General features: G+C 41.4%; 1 protein-coding gene across 2 annotated transcripts in view; it reads left to right on the top strand.

The window, feature by feature from the left end:
* The window catches only part of Slc1a2 (solute carrier family 1 member 2), a 118,190-nt gene extending 96,569 nt beyond the window's left edge, over window positions 1-21,621 (top strand). The window contains exons 8-11 of one of the 2 annotated variants that reach the window (XM_051184070.1): window positions 450-644; window positions 6,452-6,586; window positions 16,992-17,223; window positions 21,332-21,621. In XM_051184070.1, coding sequence (XP_051040027.1) covers window positions 450-644; window positions 6,452-6,586; window positions 16,992-17,223; window positions 21,332-21,403 — 634 coding nt within the window. In that variant the 3' untranslated portion in view covers window positions 21,404-21,621. Of the gene's footprint in view, window positions 1-449; window positions 645-6,451; window positions 6,587-16,991; window positions 17,224-20,570; window positions 20,724-21,331 lie in introns of those variants that run through there. The other variant, XM_051184071.1, reaches the window with a different exon arrangement.
* Window positions 21,622-26,258: the final 4,637 nt, after the last annotated feature.

The raw sequence follows: 26,258 nt of genomic DNA, 5'->3' as shown, positions 1-26,258 counted from the left end.
CTGGCATGAAATTATGGGTCATTCAAAAATTCCTCATTCTGCTTTGCTGTTGACAGCTGATTGCTTTCTGACATAATTCTTTTGCAGCCCAATTCATGTGCACAATCAGATGTGCTTCAAGATTTATCCTAAGATGGAAACAGGAACTGAAGGAGAGAGGACTTGGCAGGCACTGAGTAGATCTGAGAAACCAGAACCAACTAAATATTTTGTTGCCCATCAGCAGCCTAATAAGATTGCATTTAAACTCCCAATGCATTTAAAAAAAATGTTTCTAGTTACTATTTTTTGCATGTCACATTGATTAGAAAAAGAACAAAAATTTGTAGTGTCATTCTTGTTTTTGCTTTGTCCTGCTTCTAAACTGCCTCTAAAATAGAGTCTCCCTCCCTCCCCCCCTCCTTCTCCCTCTCTCTCTTTCTCTTTCTCTCTCTCTCTCTCTCTCCCAGTGCTGGAACTTTGCCTGTTACCTTCCGCTGCTTGGAAGACAATCTAGGGATTGATAAGCGTGTGACGAGGTTTGTCCTTCCGGTTGGAGCAACCATTAACATGGATGGTACAGCCCTTTACGAAGCCGTGGCCGCCATCTTCATAGCCCAAATGAATGGTGTCATCCTGGATGGAGGGCAGATTGTGACTGTAAGGTGAGCAAAGTGCATGCAGAAGAAATGGAGAAACATACATCTTCCTTGTTGTCACTGCATATTAGCGTCACTTGATGGAAGCCGCTTTAGTCTCAGCTCTAGTGAGACACAGTGAAAGAATTACTGGCAAACTTCAAAGGGAAAAGATGGTGACAGGGATGGAAGAGGCTGGTGGTATATTGCACATGCCTACTCACATCAGGGCCCAGATATGATTTGAGCAGTTATTTGTATACTCATTCAACATACAAAGAAAATCGGGCTTGGAAGTATAGTGGCTTGTCCAAGGCTATACCACTAGTCACGAGCTAGCATGGGTATGGCTGGGGTGACATTTACTAATTCTGGGTCCAATTATTCTGTTGTTAAAATATGTTCCTTTCTGGGTAGATGAGCTAGCTCAGTGAATAAAGGCCTTTGCCACCAGACTTCAAACCTCAGGCCTCACGTAATGGAAAGAGACAACCAACTCCTTTAAGTTGTCCTCTGATCTCCAGACATGTACTGTTTGCACACATAAACATGCAAAATTCATATTTAAAATATGCTCTTTTCAATGTTTCAAGGCATGATGGTAGGCATGATGAACTACGAAGATTCTTTAGTATGACATAGAACATTTTGATGTAAATAAGTAGCACACAGGTGTGCTCTCACTAATGCTTTTATTTACTATCTGCTTTTACTATTGTTTTAACACTGAGAACATTGTCTCGAGAGGTCATCTAAAATGTGTTGCTTCTCTATTAACCCTGATTTTATTTGTAAGTATTGTCAATGAGAGCTTCAGTCTTCAAATCGTTCAGTGTTGTGCTATCATTTTAGTGAAGTCATTTTAGAGTTATTACTTCTACTCTGACTAGGAGCTTCTGTTAAATTAGAAGGCAGTTTCTGGCTCTAGTTAAAGTAGAAAACACAACAAAAAGCCAGTGAACTACCTCCTGCTCCCACTTATGTCCCACTCCCAGTCAAAGTGTCTGGATGTCCTCGTCTACAAAAGAGAAAGGCATTCAGACTTGAGGGCTGTGAATTGGCAGTTGGTGGGCTGAAGCCAGCTTGGAGCCTTGCTGTTTGCTTTGTAATGTGCTATAAAATAATTACAATGTTAGTGTCTTTTAAGACAGGTGTTTCCCATATACTGGATGTCCCTGCTCCTCACCACCCAGACCTAGTCTTGTCACCTACCACCACTGCCTGTCCCTTTAAAATGTCTAACGTTATTCCTTTGGGATGCTGTGAATTGTGTTCCCTTTCTCAGATTCTGTGAGATTGGCAAATACAAAGGAGATGTGGATCACATTCTGTGTAATCAGTGTGCCTGCAGACAAAAGAAAATCCAAAGAACTGTAATAACCACAGCCCCACTGATTCATTCTGAGAAAAGATTAGATTGACATGGAAATAGTTTTCAGCTTCTAAGATGAGGACAACTCTAGCCTTGTGCCCCTGGGGTGGTATCCTTCATCTCACCTCAGACATCCCCAGTGATCTAAAAAGGAAGGATGGCCTTTCTCCCCATTTCACAGGACAGTAACACAAGGCTAAGGGTGTTTATATGAAACCTTACTTTCAGGGTATGGATGTCATAGGCAGGAGTCACATGTTGACTCCTTAGGTAACCACTTTCCAATCCCTACTCCTTTTCCTTTGTGATTCTAACTCAGAGGAAACTGTTAGAATAATGATTGTGCTGGTCTTGTCTCCATTGCACATGAAGAAGAGGCCATATCCTCTGTGTCTAGATTCCTGTAGTGGGCTTTCCTCCCTTTAAACCCTTACAAGGTCTCCTCTACTTCAGAAATTCTGGTGAAGGCTGGTGTCTGTTTGGCCTACAGTTCATTCTCTAGGAGACTTTTGATGGTCTTAGGATTGCTTTAGGTGCTGCTCATAACGGGGGAGGAGAATGGGGGGGGGAGTTCATTTGTATCTGATTTCTCTATGTGCTGAGGTTATTGAACTCAGGCATTGGAAATTGGAATTCTCAGTGTTTTGTGGGTTGACAGCCCAAAAGAGCTGCCACTGCGGGGCCATGACTCATTTGTCTATCTGGGAGCCTTTTAGCCAACTAGGAGCTATTTTTTGTTGAGTTACCAGTTCCTTTAATTTCCTAATAGCCATTCCAGAAGATTTTAATGAACATTCCATACACACCAAAGCTTGGCTGAACAGCTAAGTAAGAAAACAACGAAAATAAAACCTTGCCAGGTTTAACATACAATTTGGAAATATAAATTAATGCCTTGTGAAGTCATCTCATCTGGCAGATGTAGAACCTGAGAGACTCTAGCTCTCTCAGAGAGAGAGATTCAAGTTCCCAAATGTGGATATATTCTGTTTACTGAAGATCTTAATTGGTGGCCTTTGAAGCAGCTTTAGAAAATGGGTAATGGGCTTTGTATATCTCAGTTGGTGAAGGTAAACCACAAAGAAAGAAATAAAAACAAGCAAACAAACAAACAAAAAAAAACTTCCCAAGATCATGTCTATAGACATGTCTATATACTTATAAGTGGTGAAGTAGGATTTGAACCCAGGCAACCTAAATGTGGGTCACACCGCATCTGCTATAATTGGATATATACTTTTGGGCTGCCTTTGTATGTTGATTTATCTGACATTTACAAACACCTTGTGTTGTATATACTAGAGTAGAACCTCCATCTCCTCATCTATACCATGAAGGCAGGAATCACAGAATCAGGGTGGTTCAGAGAACATCATCATATCAGTATCAATTGATATCAATATCAATAGATGGGAGTTATTGAAATTGTTACTATCAATGGCAATCAATAAAGTAAAAGCATAGTCCTATAAAGGTGGCTACAACACAATGAGTACCACAAATTAATCACAATGGGAAGCTTACTTCAAATCAGAGTATCAAACATGAATGAGTCTTGTCCTTGTCCTAACAGATATCATACCTGACTTCCAACTTCCCATGCTTAAAAACTTATAGGTGAAAGAGCTTGCATTAATGAAGCCTTTGGTCAAGCAATGATGGCTTCATGTTCTTTCATTCTTGGCCTTGCCAGCAACCAGACTTGCCTTCCAGTGCATGCTGTGGGATTAAAATTAGAGCAGTGACTAAGTGATTGGGATTTTACTGGCATTACATCATTTTATCTATGTGGGATTTACCTTATATTAACAATGCTACTGTTGGGAAATTTCACTGAGCAAAGGATAAGGTTGTCCATATATATTTAAATCTTGGCCTCTGGGCAAGTTTAGCCAAATCCTCTTTAATTGCAGACATCTGAAGGTCTGCCTCTACAGGCTCCCACATGGCATATGTTCAGTTCTCTGCCTGTACTGTATCTGGGGGGGGGGTGAGGGTGGAATAGAATAGCCAAGTCTAGCTTTATCTTGTGCTGTTATGTAAATTCTTCGTCTTGTCTTCTACCTCATGTAGAAGACCTCCCAGGGTCATCAAGAGCCAGCATGTAGCAGAACCAAGCACAGGGATGTTCAAATCTCAGAGGACCACGTTGAATCTGAGTGACCCTAAGTTGCCTAATCCATCCAATCCCTGGTTATTGTCTTATGGTGAAAGAACATGTTTGTGTACCTTGCATAGTTATTGTGAGGTTCTGTACATAGAACTTGGCACAGCCTCCAGGAACTTGCCTCTGTAGAAGCCAGCCAGGGGAATGCAATATCATACAAAGCAGAATAGGTCGAAGGACTAGGGACAGGTTAAGGATTCTCTAGAAAACACTGTCGGTAGGAGGGTAAAGCTACTGTTAAGATTTAACTCCCAATAAGAATTTTTGTACTTACAGGATTTTGTCTCACAGAACCACAAACGAGTCAGATCAAAATGGACACAGTGCTTGTTAAGAGTGACTCATGACCAAAGCAGCTGCTGTAGATCAAACAATCAAGGCCAAGGATGACTGGAACCTGGGAATCCCCTCTTCCCTTCTGTTCCATCCATACTGGGGAAGGGCTGAGGATTCCCAGCTGTCTGGTACTTTAGGGAAGTTTCACTCCCACAACTGTTCACCTTTGTCACTGAGTTCTTGATAAAAATGGCATTTTCTTAAGCTAGGAGGTTTTAATGTGCCCAGCCTCTCTTAAGTGCCTTTCTACTCATTGGTTCCTGGAAGGTGCTGGTCACTGCATGAGATATCCTCATTACTCCTTTGCACAGACAAGGGAGTCAAGGTACAAAGAGATGCAGTTGCCCCAAGTCATGTGATTGACAAGTGGTGGAGCTAGGATTTGAAATGGGTTGTTTACGTTTCTGAAGTTACTACACACTATTTGCTGTCTCAAATGAATTCTATCATGCAGTTCTCTAAAACCCAACAGCAATTTCATGCTTGCATGACAAGGAAAGGGGACAGGTGTATTCTGTAGTTCACACCTAGGTGGACATCTATAAAATACTTGAAAAGGGAGACAAAATGAAACAAATAAACAACCCACTGAAGCTCCTTTCCTTCAAGTCCCTGTCAGCTACATGTCTTGGGATTCCAGTCAGGAGTCACACTGATGGTATGACTTGAGTAGAAACTTCTGAGAGCCTGGAGTTGGTGCCTGAGTAACTGCTCTAGAAAATTTTAATGTCTCATCTACAAAGCAAACAGCCCCTGTTTTATTCAGCCCTTACAAAATTACATTGGGGAGACTCATTTTAAGAAGCATCATTCTATTTAAGTGACAGATCCAGGTCTGAGGTGGAGATGGCTTGCTTACCAAACACAGGGACCTGAGTTTGATCCCAAAACCCACACAAAAGTGCCAGGCATGGTGGCAAGTGTGTTTAATCCTAATACTGGAGAGTGGAAGACAGGCAGACACCAGGGACAAAGCGGCTAGCTGGTGAGTTCTAAGCCAACAAGAAACCCTGCCTCAAAGTGGATGCTGTACCTGACGATGACATCCAAGATTGTCCTCTGACCTGTTAGTATGCACATATACATACTAACATGTGCACCTACACACACACACACACACACACAAACACACACACACACACTATTAAAAAGGAAAAAGAAATGACTGATTCTATAAAAACAACATGTACAAGGATTAAACAGTCACTGTAGGTTGGTGAGCCTCAAGAACCCTCTGGCATGAAGACAGGACACTTGAACCTAAGATTGACCTTTGAACCATGGGGAGAGTTGAAAATGGTGCCAGGTGTGCTGCTGATGTTGCTTGAAGCATTTGATGAAAAGTGCAGAAACTTCCTTTCATTCCATTATCTTTTCATAGCACCCTCTCTGAATAATATGTTTTCCAGGCTTAGGAGCAATGTCCAAGCAAGTGAAACCGAATATCTCCTGGAATTATGTTGATTGCTTTCCCTGATGTCCATTCATTTGGTCCTGGATATTTTCTATCAGTTCTCATGTTAACATTGGCAGCAACCTCCTTAGACTCTTGCCACATAGTCCAAAGAACTGTGGCAGTCACAGACACATGGAGGCATAAACAGAAACAAATACAGTTGTGTTCCCACAGGAGGGTGGTTTATTTCTTCATCTTTAATATTTCCATGCCTGCTTTTAGAACTTCAACTGCCTTCGTATTGTGTACATTAGGCTAATTGGGTATCATGATGGGGATAGGACTCCAATTCATGAATTTGTGTACTTCGATTATTGTTGAGCTCAGTTCTTGGATATTAGTATTTCACATTTCTTTATTCTCTGGAGAAAGAGAGGAAGAGATTTTTTTTTTAATGGCCATACCAATTTTGGAAGGTTTTTTTTTCCTTATCTCTAAGATTGTCAAAATAAGTTTGCCAAGACTCTTTCTCTTATGTGACCTGGCCTTCTCTGTCCTTGTAGCCTCACAGCCACCCTGGCGAGCATTGGTGCAGCCAGTATTCCCAGCGCCGGATTGGTCACCATGCTCCTCATTCTAACAGCCGTGGGCCTGCCGACAGAGGATATCAGTCTGCTGGTGGCGGTGGACTGGCTCTTGTAAGTGTTTGTGGGCTGGGTTCTTCTGGGGATTGTGAGAGTGGCCCTGCAGGAGTAGACAGGTGACAAGATTGCAATAAGACAATCTCCCTTGGCAATTTCATGTGTTCTTCCTCTCCCCTACCCAATAAAAAGCTACTATGTGTACTCAGAATTAAAAAAGTACAAAGAATTAAAAATGTGAGGGCCTTGTAGTGATGTGGTGCAGTCAGATTAATCACAATACAAGGATTAAACATAGGAATGAGAGAAGCTTGAGTTAGCTCTGCTCAGTTGGCAGAATGTGTGCCTAGCTTCTACTTTTAGTACTGCATAAAACTAAACAGCATGGTTCATGGATGCAGTCCCAGCACTGGGCAAGCACAGCTGGATGATCAGGAATTCAAGATCATCCTTGGCTACACAGTAACCTTGAGGCTAGCCTGGGCTATGTGAGACCCTGCGTCCATAAGGAAGTGTAGCAGTGATGATCCAACTAATGATATATGCAAAGAATCTCAAAACATTCTCCTGAGTAGTGGAGCCAGGGGAAGGCACTATAAGCCATAGCCATAAAAAGGGATAAGTGGTTCCCTGGCATAAGGAAACTGTGAGGAATGATAGAAATGTCCCACATTCACAGGTATTTATATTTGTCACAGCTGGTCAGACTATGTGCTTAAATAAGTGGGTACATTTCCATGTACATAAATTACAATTAAATAAAACATAACTTAAGATTGTACAGTTAACAGCACAATGATGGAAAGTGTTATCTGTGTCAGTCTAAGATGGAAGGGCAAAATGGGGAACCAACGGAAAACAGTAGAAGTGGTTGCTGAATCTCGGTGCTCACTGTGTGCGAGCTCCTGTAGCTGGCTGTAACACTCTCCAGGGTCTGCTTTTATCATTGCCATATTGTGGGTCAGAAGCCTGAGGCATGGACTCAGGAATGGATAGAGATTTAACCTGAGGCTTGCCCAGTCCTGGAGCCCTTCACGTTTTTGTTCATGGTCAGATTCAAGTTCCTGAATGCAGAGATAGCTATGCACAGCCATAACTGACAAGAAGCCAGAGACACTTGGGTGGAAGAGAAACAGGACATTGCTATTAAAGCCATCTGTGCAAAGGCACTGGGGCTACAAACAATGCAGAGACCTAAGTGATGGAAGGTGAGGTAAGATGGACAACATTCTTCTAGGACTTGTATGAAGGATTGAATCTGACCGTGTGTTTAGCCTGATTGCATTTCTCAGTGAAGACATCTTACTAGTGTCCCACTTATAAATGTGGACAAGCCAGGCTAGATCATCCCCAAGCATGGAGGATGTAATAGAACCTTTCTAACAGCCTTAAGGACACGGCTGTTCTTTCAAAATCATACAAATGTATCATGTCCACTCTTGCAGTTAAGTGATAAAGTGCTGGACAGTGTCACTGGCCTTAATGTGAGAGGTGCACTATGACAAGTGTTGGCAGAGATGGGGAACCAAAATGCCTGCCTTTCCTTTTCAGACTTCAGAATGAAGACGGCACATTGTATGGACTTAAGTTTGTATATCCTTCATACTCAAAATATTCCAGAAATGCAAAACCTAAAGAACATGGGGGAAGGCTAGGAAGAATCCTTGTCTCTTCATATTTGTGCCCGGTGTTGGTGTGGACAGTAGGGACATAATCATTTTAATCCCACCGGACTTTTGGGAAGCCACAGCACTTCCTGGCTGGCTCTTTCAGATCAGAGATATGTTGTAGAGATGGCTTGATGAAGACCTCATGCCTGTCCCTGCCAGCATCTCACATCCTGGTGGAGGGCCCTTCTCTGACAACTTCCTTTTGATCTATGCCCTGTGTTGGCATCAACATGCTATGGCATCTAGTCAGGGGAGGCAGCTGTGAGTCAGTGGTGGCACAGGGTGAGAAGAAGGCAGTAAAATAAAGGAGACAAAGGGTGAGGTAAGATACAGATAAGAAAAAGGACCAAGGGGAAAAGAAGACATTGTTAGTGTTTGGGGACAAAGGATATAGTCAGCTAACCACAACCACACAAAAAGTGAAAAAGGAAGCTATTCAAGTTCTGCCCCCGGTTCCCCTGTTAACTTGCTGCTTTCATTCTCTTCCAGCTTTTTGCCTCTTGAGCCTCCTCAGTTTCTGCTGTGGAGTTGCGTCCCTTGTCTGCTGCAACTCCACTCCCTCATCTCTTTTTTAATTTTTTTGCTGAACCTGAAATCCACCATTAGAATTTATCTTTTCTAGGTCTCATGAATATCTCACTTACTATGTATGCAAGGCTGACAACTCAAGTTCTATCCCTAGAACCCATGGAAATTGGACGTAGAGAACCAATTTTACAAAGTGGTCCTCTGTCTTCAGCATACACTTTGTTCTGGCTCTCTCTCTCTCTCTCTCTCTCTCTTTCTCTCTCTCTCTCTCTCTCTCTGTTCTGACTCTCTCTCTCTCTCAAAAATTATAAGCTGATCATAACAATGTGAACTGTAACCCCAGCAGACAGGGAGTCAGAGACAGGCAGATTTGTGACTGAACAGCCTAGTCAAATCAGTGAGTTCCAGGCTAGAGAGAGGCAAGAAACCCTGTCTCATATATGTGCACACAAATGTACACACAAAGGGTTTCATCTTTTAAGCATTCGTGCTGGTAGAGCCATCCTCTCATTGTATGCCAGAGCCTCTAAATGGCAAGTGTGCAGTCATGTTATCAAGAGTGAGGGAAAGACACATGTGTGGCAGGTACTTCAGCATCATTTCATGTATTTTTCATTTACCCATTGGAGAGCTCTATGGTGGGTGTCTTAGAAGAGGAAACAATTAGAAGAGTCAGTATGTTGCAGAGATACAGTAGAGTTAGCATGACCAGGACAGGACCCTTCAGATGACTCTGTTGTTTCTTAATTGTCACCACAAAGTCTATCAGTGGAGAAGGGGACAGAAAGTTCCAAAGTTGGAAAACTTGGGGAAGAAGGACCTCCTAGGGTGTCCTCTGAGGGTTTCATTGTTTGTTCCCTTAAAAACTCACATTGAAATCACTTTCATTTTAACAGAATTAACAGAATGGCTTGCTCCAGGAAGAGTGGTACTGATGTCACCATACATGAGTTCAGACCCTTCTTTCTCTCTTTGTCCTGTTACCTTCTAGCATGTGATGGCATGGGAGCTTGGGCACACCAGATTCTGGAGCCTTCATCTAAGACTTTTCAGCCTCTGTAACTCTAAGGAAAATCAACTTCTATTTCTTTAAAGATTTCCAAATTTCAAGTATTTTGTTATAGTACTACAAATGGACAAAGACATTCTTGATTCTATGTACTAACAACTAAGAACTTTCTTGTTTGAGATGTTTCCTCCCCTCCCCCATGGTTATGATATAACCAGCAACATAATGAAGTAGGACGATGAAGTAAGATCAAGGCCTTAGCTCCTCTTAAAATTCAAGTTCTCTAGCCCCAGCAAGTCTCCCACTGTGAGCCCTGGAGTTCTTGGCAGTCTCCTGTTGGATAAGAGTCATTTCATGAAATATTCAAGACCCCACCTATGTCTGACCTAAATGTTAGCAAATGGAATAGGAGGGGTGGATCTCTCTGATCACCCCATGCAGGTGCCCACATGCTCATACTTGTGTGGGAGGCTGTGGTGTCCTAACTATATGCCTGCAGTGTGCTAGCAGGAAGAAGTTGGCTGAACACCAACAAAAAAATGATGATCCGTCTGGATTAATGTCCTTAATGGAATCATGAAGGAAGGAAAGAAAGAGGACGAGAAAGGAAGGAAGGAAGGAAGCTGTCCCAAGCTAGAACAGGAAAGAAGAGCACCAATGCACCAATGGAAAGTTTTTTCTAGTTCTAAGGCTCTGATCTCAGAGGGGCTGAGGCCATGTGGTCAAGAAGGAAATCAGGAGGAAGCATGGAGGATCTCGGGGAGATGGGCATCAGAGTTGGGTTACATCTGCTTTCTAGCAGTACTGGTGCCACATTCTTTCCTAACAGAGAGCATTCTGGAAGCAAGTACCCGAGCTTGATAAGCTCCATGGCTCTGGATGCTGCTCACTGGTGTGTATGGTGTGTAAGTGGGGCTGGGGGCTGGATTGGGATAGGGGTACAAGGAGAAGTTGTCTGGTCCTTAGAAAGGTAGTTGATGGAGGAAGAGCAGAGAGAAAAACAGACAACCAGATACTGGTAAGTGTTTTCTTCTTTGGCAAAGTCTGTAACTTTTTTTATACTGCCAGCAATTTTTTTAATTTAAAAATGAATAGAGCTTGCAGTGACATTTAATGTGTCACAGTGTTTGCCAATTGCTGGAGACTATCCAGCCTCATTACAGTCCTCTAAGCCCTAGATGTTTGTCTGTGGGCAAGCTTAGCTGCTCTGTAAATATGGTGAAAACCAAGGTTCTAGAGAACTTCAACATGTCCAAGTCCTGAAGTATGAAAAAGGCAGGCCTGGTTAATACTTGAAGCATCCTCTGGACATAAGAAACCCTTTGTCTCAAAACTCAGATATTTATAAGAAACTATGGGAGGATCATGAGGAGGAGAGATAAAGGGAAAACTGGGATTCAGTACCAAAATCAATTCCTGGGCCTGGCAAGAGCTAGAAAGGAAAAGCCACATACAGTGATACCAGCATGGACATGCTCTGTTGGGGGATATTTTCTGGACTCATGTCTGTTAAGTAAGGGTAGGTGTTATTGAGAAATATCTAAAAAGGATACCCAAAATAGTCTCCACCCTGTGGGACACTCTATGTGTTAGTACCCTTTTCTGGAGGGACTAGGGCTCTCCTCAAACAGAGTCTGGACCTAATCTGATGTAGGATGGAGTCTAAGAACTGACATGTCTACCAAGTTCCCAGGTGGTGCTGATAATGGGATCCAGGGATCTCACTTCTGGGAAAATGAATTAGAGTAGGGAGGGAGTTTCTGATCAGCCAGGGTCTTGCTGACTGTGGGTGCCTAAACTCTCTATATTGAATAACTGTTGAGCGTATATGCATGCATTCAACAAAATTATATCGTCAGTGTATTAAGTATTAGATATTGCTTTGATCACTTAGCAGGGGTTCATTTCAAAGTTAGAGCCAATTATAAGGAATCTAACAGTATATGTCCCATGTAGTTGAGTTAACTGAGAGATGTAATTTATCCTATTTTGGTGGATATTAAATGATAAAACTGTCATTCAAATACAGACTCAGATGGAGTTTCTTGGGTATTCTAGGCATGAGAAGATGGACTCTCTGATCCTTATTTAAGATACATGCATGCATTTTAAATGTGTGCATACACACACACACACATACACATACACACACACTACAAAACTTAATTGACTTCTGCTCCATTTCTGTTGGAAAAGAAAACCAACTCCTACATCCACCATCTCTTTGAGGATCCTAGAGGTTCATGTTTATTATGTCAGTCTTTGCCTTTCATTGTTCATTCACACAGATTTCTCCTCTTTTCTGTTTTTCCTTATCTCTAATCTTGTCAGCTTCACTGTAGAATGTCATCTGCCCTTCCACCAAGGCCTTCCTGCCCAATCAGGAGATCCCTGAACCAAAGCAAAGCAATCATAGATCCAGGGGCTGGGTGAATGTAAAACTCTGCACAGCAAGACCATTTTTGATATGTTGTAAAAGCTAAGGAGAATAAGAAAATGAAAATGGAAAGTCTCTTTCACCTGCAGTTGAATCTCAGTGTTCCCTGAACCCTGTCATCACAGCTGTGAAATAGCAGCATAGGAATTACATTTTAAAAAGAGATTTTCTTTGCTTTTTGTTTGTTTTCATGTGCACGCATCTATGTGTAAGTATATGCATGTGAGTGTGTTTTCCAGGGCCTGAAGAAGGTTTCAGAACTCCTGGAGCTGGGGTTATGAGCAGTTGTGAGCTTCCTCATATGGGTGATGAGAATCAAACTCAGGTCCTTTGCAAGAGTAGTCCAGGCTCATAACTGCTGAGCCTGTGTCCAAGAATCTCCTTCCCTAACAATAACAATTCTTGCCAGGCAGGCAGTGATGGCTCATGCCTTTAATCCCAGCACTCCGGAGACAGAGGCAAGATGATCTCTGTGAGTTCCAGGTCAGCCTGGGATACAAAGCTAGTTCCAGGACAGGTCCCAAAGCTACAGAGAAACTGTATCTCAAAAAACAAACAAACAAAAGAATAACAACCCTTTAATGTCCTACACACCTCGTGATCGCCCCTACCTTGATGACCATTTTCAGTTGTTTTATTTTACTGAATCCTCTTGTTCTTCTCTTTGAGTCTTTCCCAGCTCTTTGTCTACTCCTTTCAGTGTGGATTTCTGGGACTCCCTCCTCCACTTAGATGATGCCTGCATCCTCCCTCTCACTGTGCAAATCCTGCCAGATATTTTGCTAAATAACAAACAATCCTTTCTTTCTAAATTCATCTGCTTTTAATCCAAATGAACAGTCCATTCTGTTCTTCCTCCTGCTCCTACCTACTTCTCAACTCTCCCACCCTGCTCCAGGCCACAATGAATGCTCACAACCCTCTTTGGTTTCTATGTTCTTAGACTTCAAGTGTAGATAGAAACTTTTTTAAAATTGCATCTGAACTAATACAGACATTTTTGTTTGTTTGTTTTATGTCTTTCCAAAACAAAACAGCACTGGCACTTGTGTAGTATTCCTACTGGACTGGGCATTGCGAGTTATCTAGAAGTGGTTTAGTGTATGTGGGTTATAAGCAAGTATTAGGACATTTGGTATAAGGGACTTGAGCATCTGTGGATCTGGATATCCCTGTGAGGTCCTGAAGCCAATTCCTCCAAAGAAATTATAAACATGGTCTCAGTGCTCAAGGAGCTCACACTCTAGTAAAGATGTTTCAAAACAACAACCAGATGTGGTGTGCTCGAGAAATCCCAACTGTGTGCTAGGTGCAAAATGAGGAGTATGCATCTGGTGGGGAATGAAGAGGAAGTGAGCTCGTCCCTTGACTAATAACAGTAATAGCACAGGGAGCATCTAATGGAAGGGCACTTGTTTTGTGCCTTATCATCCTTTCATGTGCAGAGGATTTTGTGAAGAACCTCTCAGATGGCCTGTTGGCAGTTATAATCTTCCCCACCTGTGGGTTTTATTCTCACTCTGACAAATGAGAAAGCTGCACAGGGAAAGCTAGAAAACCTGACTATTAGAGCAGGAAGGCTCCACCGAATGGAACCCAATCACATCTTAAACAACAGATGGTGAGTGTTCTTCCCTCATGAATCCTAGGTGAGTTGAGCCTTCTAATGACCCATTGCTGCCACACAGAGCCCATCAAGACAGCCCCTCAGCACCTTGTCTTCTGAGAGCCCACATTATGCTTTGTTTCTACTTGGTGAAGTTCTTTGACATTCCAGCATTTGGTTCTTTTACATCTACCACAATGATCATTTCTCAGGATTCAACACATTACAAAGACCCAGAAGAGCTAAGTGACCCAGCACTCTCTGTGAGAACTCAGACCTTTAGTCCGTCTCACATCTCCTGCCAGACGACTCGGACCAAGAAAAAAATGAGCCAGAGTACCTTGGCAATTAATTTTCTTCAAATGAGCCAGACCCAGTGATTGGTGTGAAGTACTGTTCAGCCCCCTCTAGTTTTTGGTGCCTGCCAGCCCAGAAAGAAAGGCTGTGCCATTTATAGTGAGTTCATTAAATGCAAGATTCTGTTCCAATCTCCTTTGCTTTCTTGCCCTCCTGGCAGACAGAATCCCAGAGGTGGCAAAAACAAATCCAATCCTTTTATTTTTATCTTCTCTTCTTCTGCCCTCTTTTCTTTCTCCTCCTTCCCTCCTCTTCCTCTTCTTCCTCCTCTTCTGTTCTTCTCCCCTCTCCTCCCCCTCTTCCCTCCTTTCTCTCTCTACTAATTGAGGTCATCATGAGAGACAGACTTTCCCAAGAGGCCAAGGGTGACCATGACAGAAAATGAAAGTTATTTTCTTGTGGAAAACTTTCCACATATGAACCAGAAATTTTCATATCCTTCTTTGGGCCAGAGTTACAGTTCCCTAGAGTCAGAAAGATATTTCCCTGGTGGTTTAGAAGTTTCTTGGCTTTACAGTATTGGAGGAGCAAACAACATACAAACAAAACACCTGTGATTGATCTCCTGACTGGGAATTTTAGCAGGATGCATAGTGACAGAAAAAGTTGGTAAAATAAGGCTTAATCTAAATTGGCATCTTGCTGTCTGACATACATCCGTTAACTCATGCCATCTTCCTGAGGAACCCATCTTCATTAAATTACCCTATGTCCCTTTTCTTCCATAGTGTTAGAGTTGAGTCCATCTACCAAAAGACAGGCTGGACTGTCATCTCCATTTTGGGTCCCATCCTCTCAGATCTATCCAGGACTCCATCACCAGAGATCATCATCTTTTCTCCATCCCTTTAGTCTTGCCTTCTCAATGGGCTTTGTTTAACCTTTCATCAACTTCAAGTATTTTGCTTCTAAAACAAAAACAACCCAGAAATCTTTCTCCATGTGCTCTGCCTCTCTCGCCAAACATTCTTTATGCTTTTCCACCTTCATGGAAAAGGTGGTTATATACATGTAGCATCCCCACTTTTCCTTACAGCTTTTACACAAATTGCAAAAGCCCGTTTCTGCCCTGAAAAACTGTTCTCAGTGGACCAATAGCAGTCTCTTTGCTACTAAAACCCAGAACTAATTCTCTCTCTCTCTTTTTTTTTTTTTTTTTTTTTTTGGAAATTCAAGGTAATAATTGGCATTGTCTGCCACACTCTACTGTTATAGGAGTTGAAGTAAAAATAAGGCTAATGTTTTCGGGGGGAGATGGTAGCTTAACCAGGAATGTTTGGATGTGCTACCTAGAAACTGCCAAAATACATTTGAATTGACTGAATAAAACTTGTAGTGCTTTTATGTGTATGCTGTCATCAGGTTAAATAACCATTTTATAGATTTTCAGCAAGTGTCTGAAACTGTGATAAGCATTTAGGTCATATCATTTTAACTTCCTAACAACCCTGTGCACTGGCCATTTCTTATTATTTCAGTTTTGAGAAAGCCCACACATATTAAGATGCTTAGAGCTGCAAACAGGTAAGGGACAAAGATCACATTTGACTCCAAGACAGGCTGCCTCTGGAGTGCATTCTATGACTTTTCTTACAGTGTTGTGGTAAAACCCAAGGCCTTTCATATTCTAGGTAATAAGTCCTTTATCTCTGAGCTACAACCCAGTCATTTATTTGTCTGCTGTATATAAAGGAATTATACATATAATTTTATGTTTTATAATGTAAAATGCACTTAGAGAGATACCACACAATGTCCTGATGCATGTATATATTGGGTAGTATCTTAGTCAAGTTAAATATGTATGTCTTTTCTGAAATAATTTCTTTATGATAAAACTGCCCACATCCTTCTTTTACCTTTGAAATGTACAATATATTTCTGCTGTCCTAGTGAACCTGTTATGCAATAGCAAAGTGGGGTTTCTTATTCTCATCTGACTGTCTCTAATGCCTTGTTAACTCCTATCCTGTGTTCCCTCTTGGACACTTATGCTGGACATTGTTAACTATTAGCTTCAAGTACTCCTGGATGTCCTCAAGCCTAAATTTTCATTCAGATACAGGTAACACGAACCTCCAAGCCAGATCTTTAAGACAAGAAAAGGGACCAGTGCATTCAAAGACAGAGATACACCGAAGAGTTCAAGTTCAGCTCTGATGAGTTGATATGCCGCCCCCCCACCCCCCCCCCACCCCCCCCCCCCCCGCACCATGGGCAGATGTGCCGGGTTACAATAATCAGGACAGCTAGACTTGCAAGGGAGCCATGCCAGATTCTTCCTAGTGAAACGTCATTATTCCTACTTCCTAATGACAGATAGATTGCACCATAGCAGTTTGGATTCATTTTGGGTCATTGTTCTAATTTTAAAATTGAGGTTTCCACTCATTCTGTAGGTTAATCAAACTCATAGACTTTGAATGGAAAGTGCTGTGCAACAGCATTACCTCACCTCCTTTTCTTATTTTTCACATTTACTTGTTTGCTTATTTAGTTCATTGGTGGCTTTCTAGAATATTCACTGATAAGACTTTGGAGGTGTAGGGAATGTGGTCAAAGGCTCCTTCACACTGATTGGCTTGTACTTCCTCATGAGAGAGTACAGCCACCCTTGAAGAACTCAGTGAGATTTCTTGGTGCTGATTTTCTGAGATGAGTTTTTAGATCTTTAACAACCTTTTTTTTCCCCCCAAGTCATAACTTGCAATTTTTTTTCCCAAGTCATAACTTACAATGTAAGACATGAGGAAAGATATTCTGGATACTTGCTGGTTGCAGCAACACTCTGAAATATTCTTTGTAGGTTCATAGAAAGAGTAGTTCCTCACTGAACTTCTGTGCTTCTTCCTTAGGGACAGGATGAGAACTTCAGTCAATGTTGTGGGCGATTCTTTTGGGGCTGGGATCGTCTATCATCTCTCCAAGTCTGAGCTAGATACTATTGACTCCCAACACCGAATGCATGAAGACATTGAAATGACCAAGACGCAGTCCATTTATGACGACACGAAGAACCATAGGGAAAGCAACTCTAATCAGTGTGTCTATGCTGCACACAACTCTGTCATAATAGATGAGAGCAAGGTACCTTTTCCATTCCTGGATATTGAGACCTGCATATAAATAGTGCATGCTGGACTTCTTAAAAACACAAAACCCTGCATCCATTCTTACCATGCTTTTGTAAGGAATAATGTAACCCAAGCTTCTGTGAGGCCCAGATCATACCACTCTGCATCCAGCATTGTGGGAAATCAATCTGTCTGACACCAAAAGAACCAAGCAGTTGCTTGTTTCAACAGATTCCCACATCCACCTCACTCCTCTAATTTAGTTAATTTTCTTCACCCTTTGGGCCAAGGATTTGTGGTTGTTAGAACTTTGATGACCTTCAAATATTCTCTTCCTCAAAGGAAAGATCGAGATATCATTGACTTTTTATAGCACAAGTATTCCTCCTTTCTTTGAATTACAAATTGCGGGGTTTTTTTTTTTTTTTTGTTTTTTATTTTTTTTTTTTTTTTTTTTTAAGTTTGATTGGCTGTCTTCCTTTTACTTTTTATTTTTCTGTTTTTATTTTGGGGTGGGAAGGTAAGTTTTAACCTGGCTTTTATTTTGCATGACAAATGGGGATGCAGTTTCAAGAATAACTGTCCTTCAAGACAGTTATCCAGAAAGTTTTAAAATGCTAAGCATCACACATTGCGGTTCTCCTGCACTGTGGGTGTTCTGGGTTCTCCTCCAAGCTCTCGGGTGCCAAGTCTTCAAGCTTGATGGGCTCTAGCTGGCCGTCACTGTAACTAACTTGACATCTTGACATTGTTAAATATAGACTGTTGTGACCAGAGTGATGCAAACTTGGAGAAACCCTGGCAAATGAGAGAGAGAGAGAGAGAGAGAGAGAGAGAGAGAGAGAGAGAGAGAGAGAGAGAGAGAGAGAGAGAGGGAGGAGGATTGGCTCGCTATAATTATTGAGTGTAGCAACTGAGGCCAGTTTGAATCAACAGAGATCCATTCTCCCCTTTTTCCCCTACTAATAAGATCCTATTTAATCTTTATTACTGTGTTAAGTCTTGGGTTGTTCTGAATATCACCATGGTTTCTGATGAAGAGCTCAGGCAGAAGTAGTTCCATTTGGCAGACTGTATCATAGGTCCAGAGTACTTGTAGAGGAGAGAGTCTTGCTTGGTCCCTCTATATCAAATACATGTACAGGTGAGTCTACAAATAGGAGAGTGAGACTGCTCATTGATTAATCAGTGAACAAAACAAAGATGATTTCCATTTTTAAATTTTCAGATAGACTTTTGGGGCAATAGTCCATTTTCTTACAGTGTTAGTGTTGTTCACTTCCAAGTGAACATGTTGTTACTTCACACACACACACACACACACAATGTTAGTTTGGATCAATAAGGGTCAATATTATCATGGAATGCTTTTTATCGTATTTATCAAGTGTATATTGTGTGCCTTGTATGATTTAGTGGTGTGTAATTCCCCTCCATCATGACATTCCATATTTTCAGCATTCACCAAATATATACTGAGTGCCTATTGCAAGATCCTGACTTACATACTAGAACTATGCAAACAAGAATATTCAGTATATTTCAAGAGAGCAGGTTTGAACCCAGATTATTCTCACTCAAGGAAACAGAATGAAACAGTTGAATAACGATATGTGTTTTTTGTTGTTGCTGTTGTTTCACTGTTATGTGCAAAAAGAATCCTAGTCAATATTGAAACCCTTTGGGAAGATCTCAGAGGGCTTCATAATACTGCCAAGAAAGTGTTTTGAAAAGTAAGGAGCAGAGGGATAGAAATGTCTTTCCATTTCAGAATTACTTTTCTCTTTTAAAGAATGCAAGAGGTTGGGAGGTGATGGCACATGTTTAATCCCAAACTCAGGAGACAGAGGTAGGCAAATCTCTGAGTTCAAGACCTGCTTGGTCTACAGATTGAATCCAGGGCAGTCAGGGTTACACTGTCTTGAAAAACAAAAAGCAAAATAAAACAAGAAAAATATTACCAGAGTTTTTACTACATGTTTTAAATGAAACTGCAAAGTGTAAAGAGAGTAAATTGCTCCTGTCACTATAAAGCAAGCCCATAAATAGTGGCACTTGGTCTCCATCCAGCGTTATCATGTCCAAACTCCCCAAGCAGTGCTTGGGCTATTGGAGGCACTCAATTCATATTTGTTGGATATACCCTATTAGCATCTTCATTCTGTGTTGTGTTTAAACAGCCTTCTTTTTATTGGACAGTTTCATAGAACTAGTTGTTCAATCTCTCCATAAAATTGACTACCCGATCAGCCACTTGCATTTATCTGTATTAGATAATTAGCATTTAGATGGTGTCAATATTCAAGCTGATTGGGCCCTGAGGATAATGTATCTGGGTGTATTGGTTTCATAAATATCTCAGATGCTTGTGTTTTTAGTGAGATGATTGGCTTTAGCTCTTTGAAGAGGATCCAATCTTCAACCTTCTCACCCTAAATCAGTTACCTGTGTTGTCACCGATGTAGGAGGCAGCTAGAGCTATGGACATAGATTCATATACTTCCCAGAAGTATCTGGGTCACATTGATTCATTTCTTTTAATTTCTTCCCAGTCAACTCCAAGCCTCCCCATTTTTTAGGTCCAGTTTTTTAGAGCCCAGCAGGAAGAATGTGTGTCAATGCTTGTTGCCAAGGCCCTGCCCCTGAGTGAGCAAGGCAGGGGTAGAATGTGTTAGGGAGAGGACTGCCAGTTTCTTTGATTCCTTAGGGCACAAAGAGTACCAGAAAAGCTACTATTCCAGCTACTTTAGAAATGCAGGTCCCAGTATTTACAAACAAAAGGTGAACACATCCCACATGTTAAATGGTTCTTCCAGGATGCCACATTGTGGTTGATAGCTGCACACTGCCATTGATGTGACTGATCACTGAGAGCCAAATAAACATATTCAAAGTCACATGAAATAGGAAGATTTCTCCAGTATGTCTCTGGCAGTCTTTCTTGACAGTTTATTGTGGGGAAACCCAGTTTGCTGCAGCTCTGGTCAAAACTCTAACCATTTCAAGCATTGTCATGTCGTGATACTAGTCTCTTACCTCACAGTGGTAGTTTGGAGTTATGTAATAGCCTCTTAATTTTCATGTGTAACAACAGCATGTGAGCCATCACTGCTAACTGCATGGGCTTTTGAAGCAACGGTGTGTAGGCTGGTTGGGGGAGTGCTGATGAAAATTGAAAGAATGGATAGTTTTTATATTTTCATTGCATGGCTCCCAAAGGTCACTTGGTTGTCTGTTCCTAGCATGCTGCATGCTCTTGATGCATGCATTTCATTGCCACTTGGGTAAAAAAGATCAGATTTCTTTCAAACTTTGCTGCATTTGTCATGTCTCCATATTCTAATGCTTCCATAAATCCAGTCTCTTCATTATGTGGAATATCAATCGTGGGTTTAAGTTTTCACATGACGTTGAGGACAGACAGACAGAAGGTAAGCTAGGAAACTGCTTAGAAGTGGATGGGGGAACTTCCCTCCTGCATAAAGGTTCAGTTTGCTCTGAGCTAGGGGAAAATGTATATATGGTTTGCTAATTATTGGTTCTTAAGTGTCTACATTGAAATGATTTGGAATACATTGCTACTTTTAAACCTTTCCCCCTTTTGATTTCTAAAGTTAACTTATTCAGTAGAGTCAAAGCATCATGAGTTCAGTAATTAAGACTGAATGTGTATTAAGTTTACCTCGTCTCACTGTGACTGAACCTTTCACATGCATGAGTAGAAGTAGCTGCCTAATTCTGGATTTTTTATATGGTTGTATGGAGTAGCACATGTCACTCACTGTATTTTAAGGACTACCGTAATATGTGATGGGTCCACGGATACTGAGATACCCTACAACCCTAAAAATATTGTTGAAGTTGCCCCCACAATGCTGACCACCAGTGATCCCTCAATAACCTCCAGGAAAGTAGAGACAATTTAGTTCTCTCTTCCCTGTTGAATACCAGGATGGCTTCAAAGTCACAGAACTTAAATGGTATTTGAAGGAATACCATTTAAAACTATGGTTTCAACATACACTGTAAACTTGGATCTGGTGCTTCTCCACATGACCCCCGGGTGGTGTGTCTTGTGCTTCATGGCCTGTAAGTTGGATGTTGATCATAATTGTTTTCAGGTAACTCTGGCGGCCAATGGGAAGTCAGCTGACTGCAGCGTTGACGAAGAGCCTTGGAAACGTGAAAAATAATGACCTGACTCTCAGCCAATTCTTGAATAAACTCCCCCAGCATATCTTATGGTAAAAGATGCTCTAAACAGGCTTCCTTTACAAAAGGAAAAATCCACATGTTTCGATGTTTACTTAATCTGTTAGCTGAGGCTTAGAGGAGCTGTTGTACACCCATGATGACAGGCACCGTGCTGTGTCTTTGCCAAATAATGCTTCATAACGGTCTAATTTTCTTACTTGTGTTGTTGTCTGTATGGATGATGCTGGAGACACCACTTTGAACAGAAGATATGTTCTTGCCAGCTTCCCTTTGTCTCAATGCACAACTGTGGATGCTGTTTTCCCAGGGGGACAGGAGGAAAGCAGTGTGGTACACTCCAGGGACTTGAGACAATGAGCACACACGGTGTGGTATTCCTTAAAGTGTTCATGGCTTACCTTGTTCTGCACAATGATTCTGCTAGAAGCTTCTAGAAGTTTTCCCCCTCCAGCAGTAGAATGGGCACCTGCATTGATTGAAAGCATCTGTCGTAGGGAACTCTGACAACTTGCATTTTTTGTGCATTGTCTAAATTAAATATTTCAGAGTTTCAGTGGGTGCCCATACTCTTGGAAGGCAGGTGACCATGGATGCCACAGCTGCTCTGCCTTCCCTATTTGTGTGTGTGTGTGTGTGTGTGTGTGTGTGTGTGTGTGTGTGTGTGATGGGGAATTTAAATGAACTAAGAACAACTATTTGCATATAACCACTGTTTACCTTGAGAAAAGTAAAAGGACACAGTCAACCTAAATTTTAACCAGACTTAAATATTCAAACATACTTGTTTGACTTGCATTCAGACAGCATGGTGAAGTGTGATTGTTTGATCTTTGTTTCTATTTGTTTCATAAGATTCTCATTTGACTTCCTCACAAAAAAGTTATTCTCAATATACAAATCACTTCCTCCATCTACATGGCTGAGTATTTTAGCTTCCTCACACAAAGGGACATATGTTGGCTGTGCCTCTTTTCATATCATTCTGAAATATAATATGTAGAAAGTGTTCCATTATATAAAGATCCTGAAAATCATCACAAAACAGAAAAGCATTCTTCACCTTCAGTGAGAAAGGAGCACAAAGCCAACCTTTATATAAAATCCTATAAAGGTAATATTCCTATGACAGAGTCCAGACAGCCTCAAACCGTCAAGTAGGGACAAAGAATGGCTCCCCACAACTTCTCAGATAGAATCCTTTCCCAGGGCTGTGAAAGTTTCAAGGAAGAAATATAATTGGCACAGCATGGTGGTTTGCCCATGGTACATAGCCAGCCAATCCTTAATGACTGGTTGTGCAAGCTAAAATTGTGTCTACTATTTTCTTCTGTTGAATAACGCACAGTATTTTCCTAAGATTCCTGGGTTTAAGGGTTAGCTGGGAACTTGAACCACTGAGAAACAAAATACACTTGACTCTAAGGAGCAGTTGAAACCTGGTCCATAGGTCAGAGTGCATGTGTTCTCTGAGGCAAGTAGAGTTGGGAGACATTTGTAAATAGTAATAGGACCCAGCATCTCTGAGAAAGGGTACTGAGACATTGCCTCTTCTTTTAGCCTCTCTTGTAACTTCTCTCCTTCAAATCAAATAGCTTGGAAACACATACAAGACAAGAGATTTCTTTCTTTCTTTCGTTTGTTTTGTTTTACTTAGTTTTGTTTTATTTTTTGTTTGTTTTTTAATCTCATAAACCTTAATTGTTTGAAAACAAGGACCATGCAAAAGAGATTCCTGTTTTTTTTTTTAATTACTGTTTTTTTCTTTGTTTTGTCTCATAAACCTTAACTGTTTTTAAACAAGGATCACTCTGGAGCAGTATTAATGATTATTTTGTTTTGGTTTGGTTTTTGGTTTTTGAAACCAGGTCTTGCTGTGCAGGTTAACTTCAAACTCATACCCTTCTTGCTCAGTCAGGGTTGTAAGATTCCAGGTGGGCACCACCACATCAGCTGCCAGATGGTTTTTGAATGCTGGTTGCTTTCACCTGCATTTGAGAAACAGTTAACAGGGCAGCAACGATAGGCAATGAGACTCTTATAGAAGACAAGAGAGACCAAGGTGATAGTCTTTGGTTTAGCTGTGGAACTACACTAGATAGTCTGTAAGTGGCACTCCCCATATGGGGGTGCTCTCCTCCCCTGAGTAGATGTATCTAGGGAAAACATCCAGGAACATGCTGGATTTTGCTATGTGGGTCCATGGAGGCCTTTCCATACAATGGTTCTCCCCATATGAAAGGTCACTTCAGTACTTGTACATTGAACTTTTCTCAGAAGCACTCACAGGAAGACAATGTGTGTTGTCACCTGCCTGAAGATCTTTCTAGTTTGTTTTGCCTTTAGCTTGTTCCTAGCTGTTCCATTAGCCTATGTAAGAGAACATTGTTTTCAGGAGAGCCGAAGTACATGATGTCTCTAGTCAGGTTTTGCTCAGTTTTTACTACATACATTGTCTCATGAGACTATGCTAAGGAAATCACACTTATCTAGAAGTTATAAATTATATTGAAAATAAATAATTCATCAAATTCGAGACTACCCTGAAAACCTAGCATGTAGGTGGAATTGACATAGTACTATGTCTTATTTTTGTAAGGCCTCATCCATCCTTCCCATGGAACGCCCACTGGGGCTTCCTTTGCCTAGAAAAGGTGTCATAAGTGAAAAAAAATAGATCCCAAGTATATTTTAAAAGCCTTAGTTTAAATAGGGTACTTGTCACTATGTGTGTATTAATACAGCCATTGTAGATCTGAATGCTCAGCCTTTCATGTGCGCTTCTCTCTCTCTCTCTCTCTTTCTCCCTCTCTCCCTCTTCATCCTCCCTATCTCTGACATACACAGTCTATGTGACACAGTGTCACATACACTAACTCCAGGGAGGTTTGTATGTTGGGGCTTTGGTAGCCCTATTTCTTAAATTGATTCTGTTGATACTTTTGAAGAATCAAGATCATTTCAGAAGCAAACCAGCTGAGCAGTTATTCAGCCTTCCCTTTCTCACCCTTTGAGAAGCAAGAAGAATCATTATTCAACTATTGAGGAAAATTCAGCAAATCCACTCAGTGAATGGATGGTTGTTTTGAAGGTAGTGTTTGACGTAGGTTTCTGAGGGTAGCCTCTATATGCAGCATGCTAGAGAATTTAGTTAGCCATCAGGATCTGAGCACACAAAACCCCAGTAAAGTCCTATAATAAAGTCCTACAGGTGATTTTAGGACTACAAGGTCACTATCAGATTCTGTTTTCACTTCCTGTTGGGTACAGCAAAAACCTATGTGGTCTCATTGCCTGTAGACATTTTGTGCTCCATAAAAGACAAATGGAACACAAAAAAGACAAAGAAAAGCAAAAAAGACGATAAGACAATTTCTCCTCTCTCTCTCTAGTCAGCTTGGACATTCACAGAGTGAAAGGGAACCAAAATGTCCCTGGATGGAAACTAAGGAAACAGAGAAGTGGATAGGAAGAATTCAGCTCCTGGGGCAATTTCTGCTGGGGGATGCTGGGAATCTCAATTTTTGGCCTGATTAGGTCTCAGGTAATTTCCAGCTGTGGCTGGAAAAATCATTCCACATGCAGGTGCATTTGGTCAGAGGTTCTTTCAGCCCTGAAAGATTGGGAAACTTATCTTCTCTTTGCAAATCATCTCCCCATTGTCCTCCAAAGCAAAAGTTCACCATAATCTTTCACTTTTGTTGGGATCCAGGCCCTTGCCTATATGCACAATTTCCCTCCTGCAACAGCACAATAAATCTCAATAGGTGTTCACACGCTTCTGACCCTGATAGACAAGTCTGAGCAGCTCCAGCCTTTGATGACTAAAACTGAAGCAGTCACACCACGGGGGCCAACTTGCCCAGCTTCAGCTCTCTGCCGTCTGTCCTGTACTTCTGCTTTGCTTATTTTCCAGCCGAGCTCATTATAAGCCAAGAAGTAGATGGGATTTTCCGGTATTGGGATACTTACAGAACTCCAGGGCCAAGGGTCATAAGAAGATGAAGTTAAAGTGTCTCAAGTCGGGGGGGGGGGTTCTTAAACTAAGTTGTCATTGAAGATTCATGGTCTTGGCATCTATAGTAATTTCTGGCTAAACCCAAAAGAAGGGTCACCACATGCCAACCAGGCCAGGTAGCAAATGTGTTAGCTATTTTTCCACGGGTGGAGTGAGGTAAAATCTGCTCAAAAACACCAGCCAGTTTAGGATCTTCCCTAAACTCTCTTCCCAGTTCACTGCTCTCTTCCTTCTCTCTCTTTCCTTCCATCCCATTGCTCAACAGACAGAGTTGTAAATGGCCATATAGTTATGTGGGGGTTGGTCAGGAGGAGATAGCAGATCCAGTCTCACTACCTGAACCATAATTAGGTACAGACACAGGGATGCTCAAAAACAACGTGGTTTGGAAGAGGAACCATTTGATTTAGATACTGCCCACTTGTAGCTGTATGGCGTACAAAAGCCACTGTCTGCCCAGACTTCTTTTGCTTCTATATGAGAAGAGGAAGGATTGGACCAAATAAGTAAAGTCCCCCTCTTCTAGCTCTGCAAATGCACTTTTCTAATCTTTGCTTTACTTTCTTCTGTCTTCAGAGGCTTCCTGCTCTAAAACATGGCTTATTTATATTTCAAGTTGTAAAGACACACAATAATGAATAATTTAGTTTAGATGTGTGTGTGTTTTCTTCATTCCCTTGGGAAAACTCCAACTCAAGTCTCTGTTCATTCCATTCTTTACAAGAAGCTTGGAGAGTGGCCGTTGAAACTCATAGTTCACTGCTCTTCTGAGACACCAGTAAACATCCCTTTGTAAAGATTCCTTTGACCTAAACTCC

The sequence above is a fragment of the Phodopus roborovskii genome, unplaced genomic scaffold, assembly GCF_943737965.1.
Source record: "Phodopus roborovskii unplaced genomic scaffold, PHOROB, whole genome shotgun sequence".
Classification (NCBI taxonomy): domain Eukaryota; kingdom Metazoa; phylum Chordata; class Mammalia; order Rodentia; family Cricetidae; genus Phodopus; species Phodopus roborovskii.
Note: the sequence above shows the minus strand (reverse complement) of the source record. Positions and strands in the feature narration are given on the sequence as shown.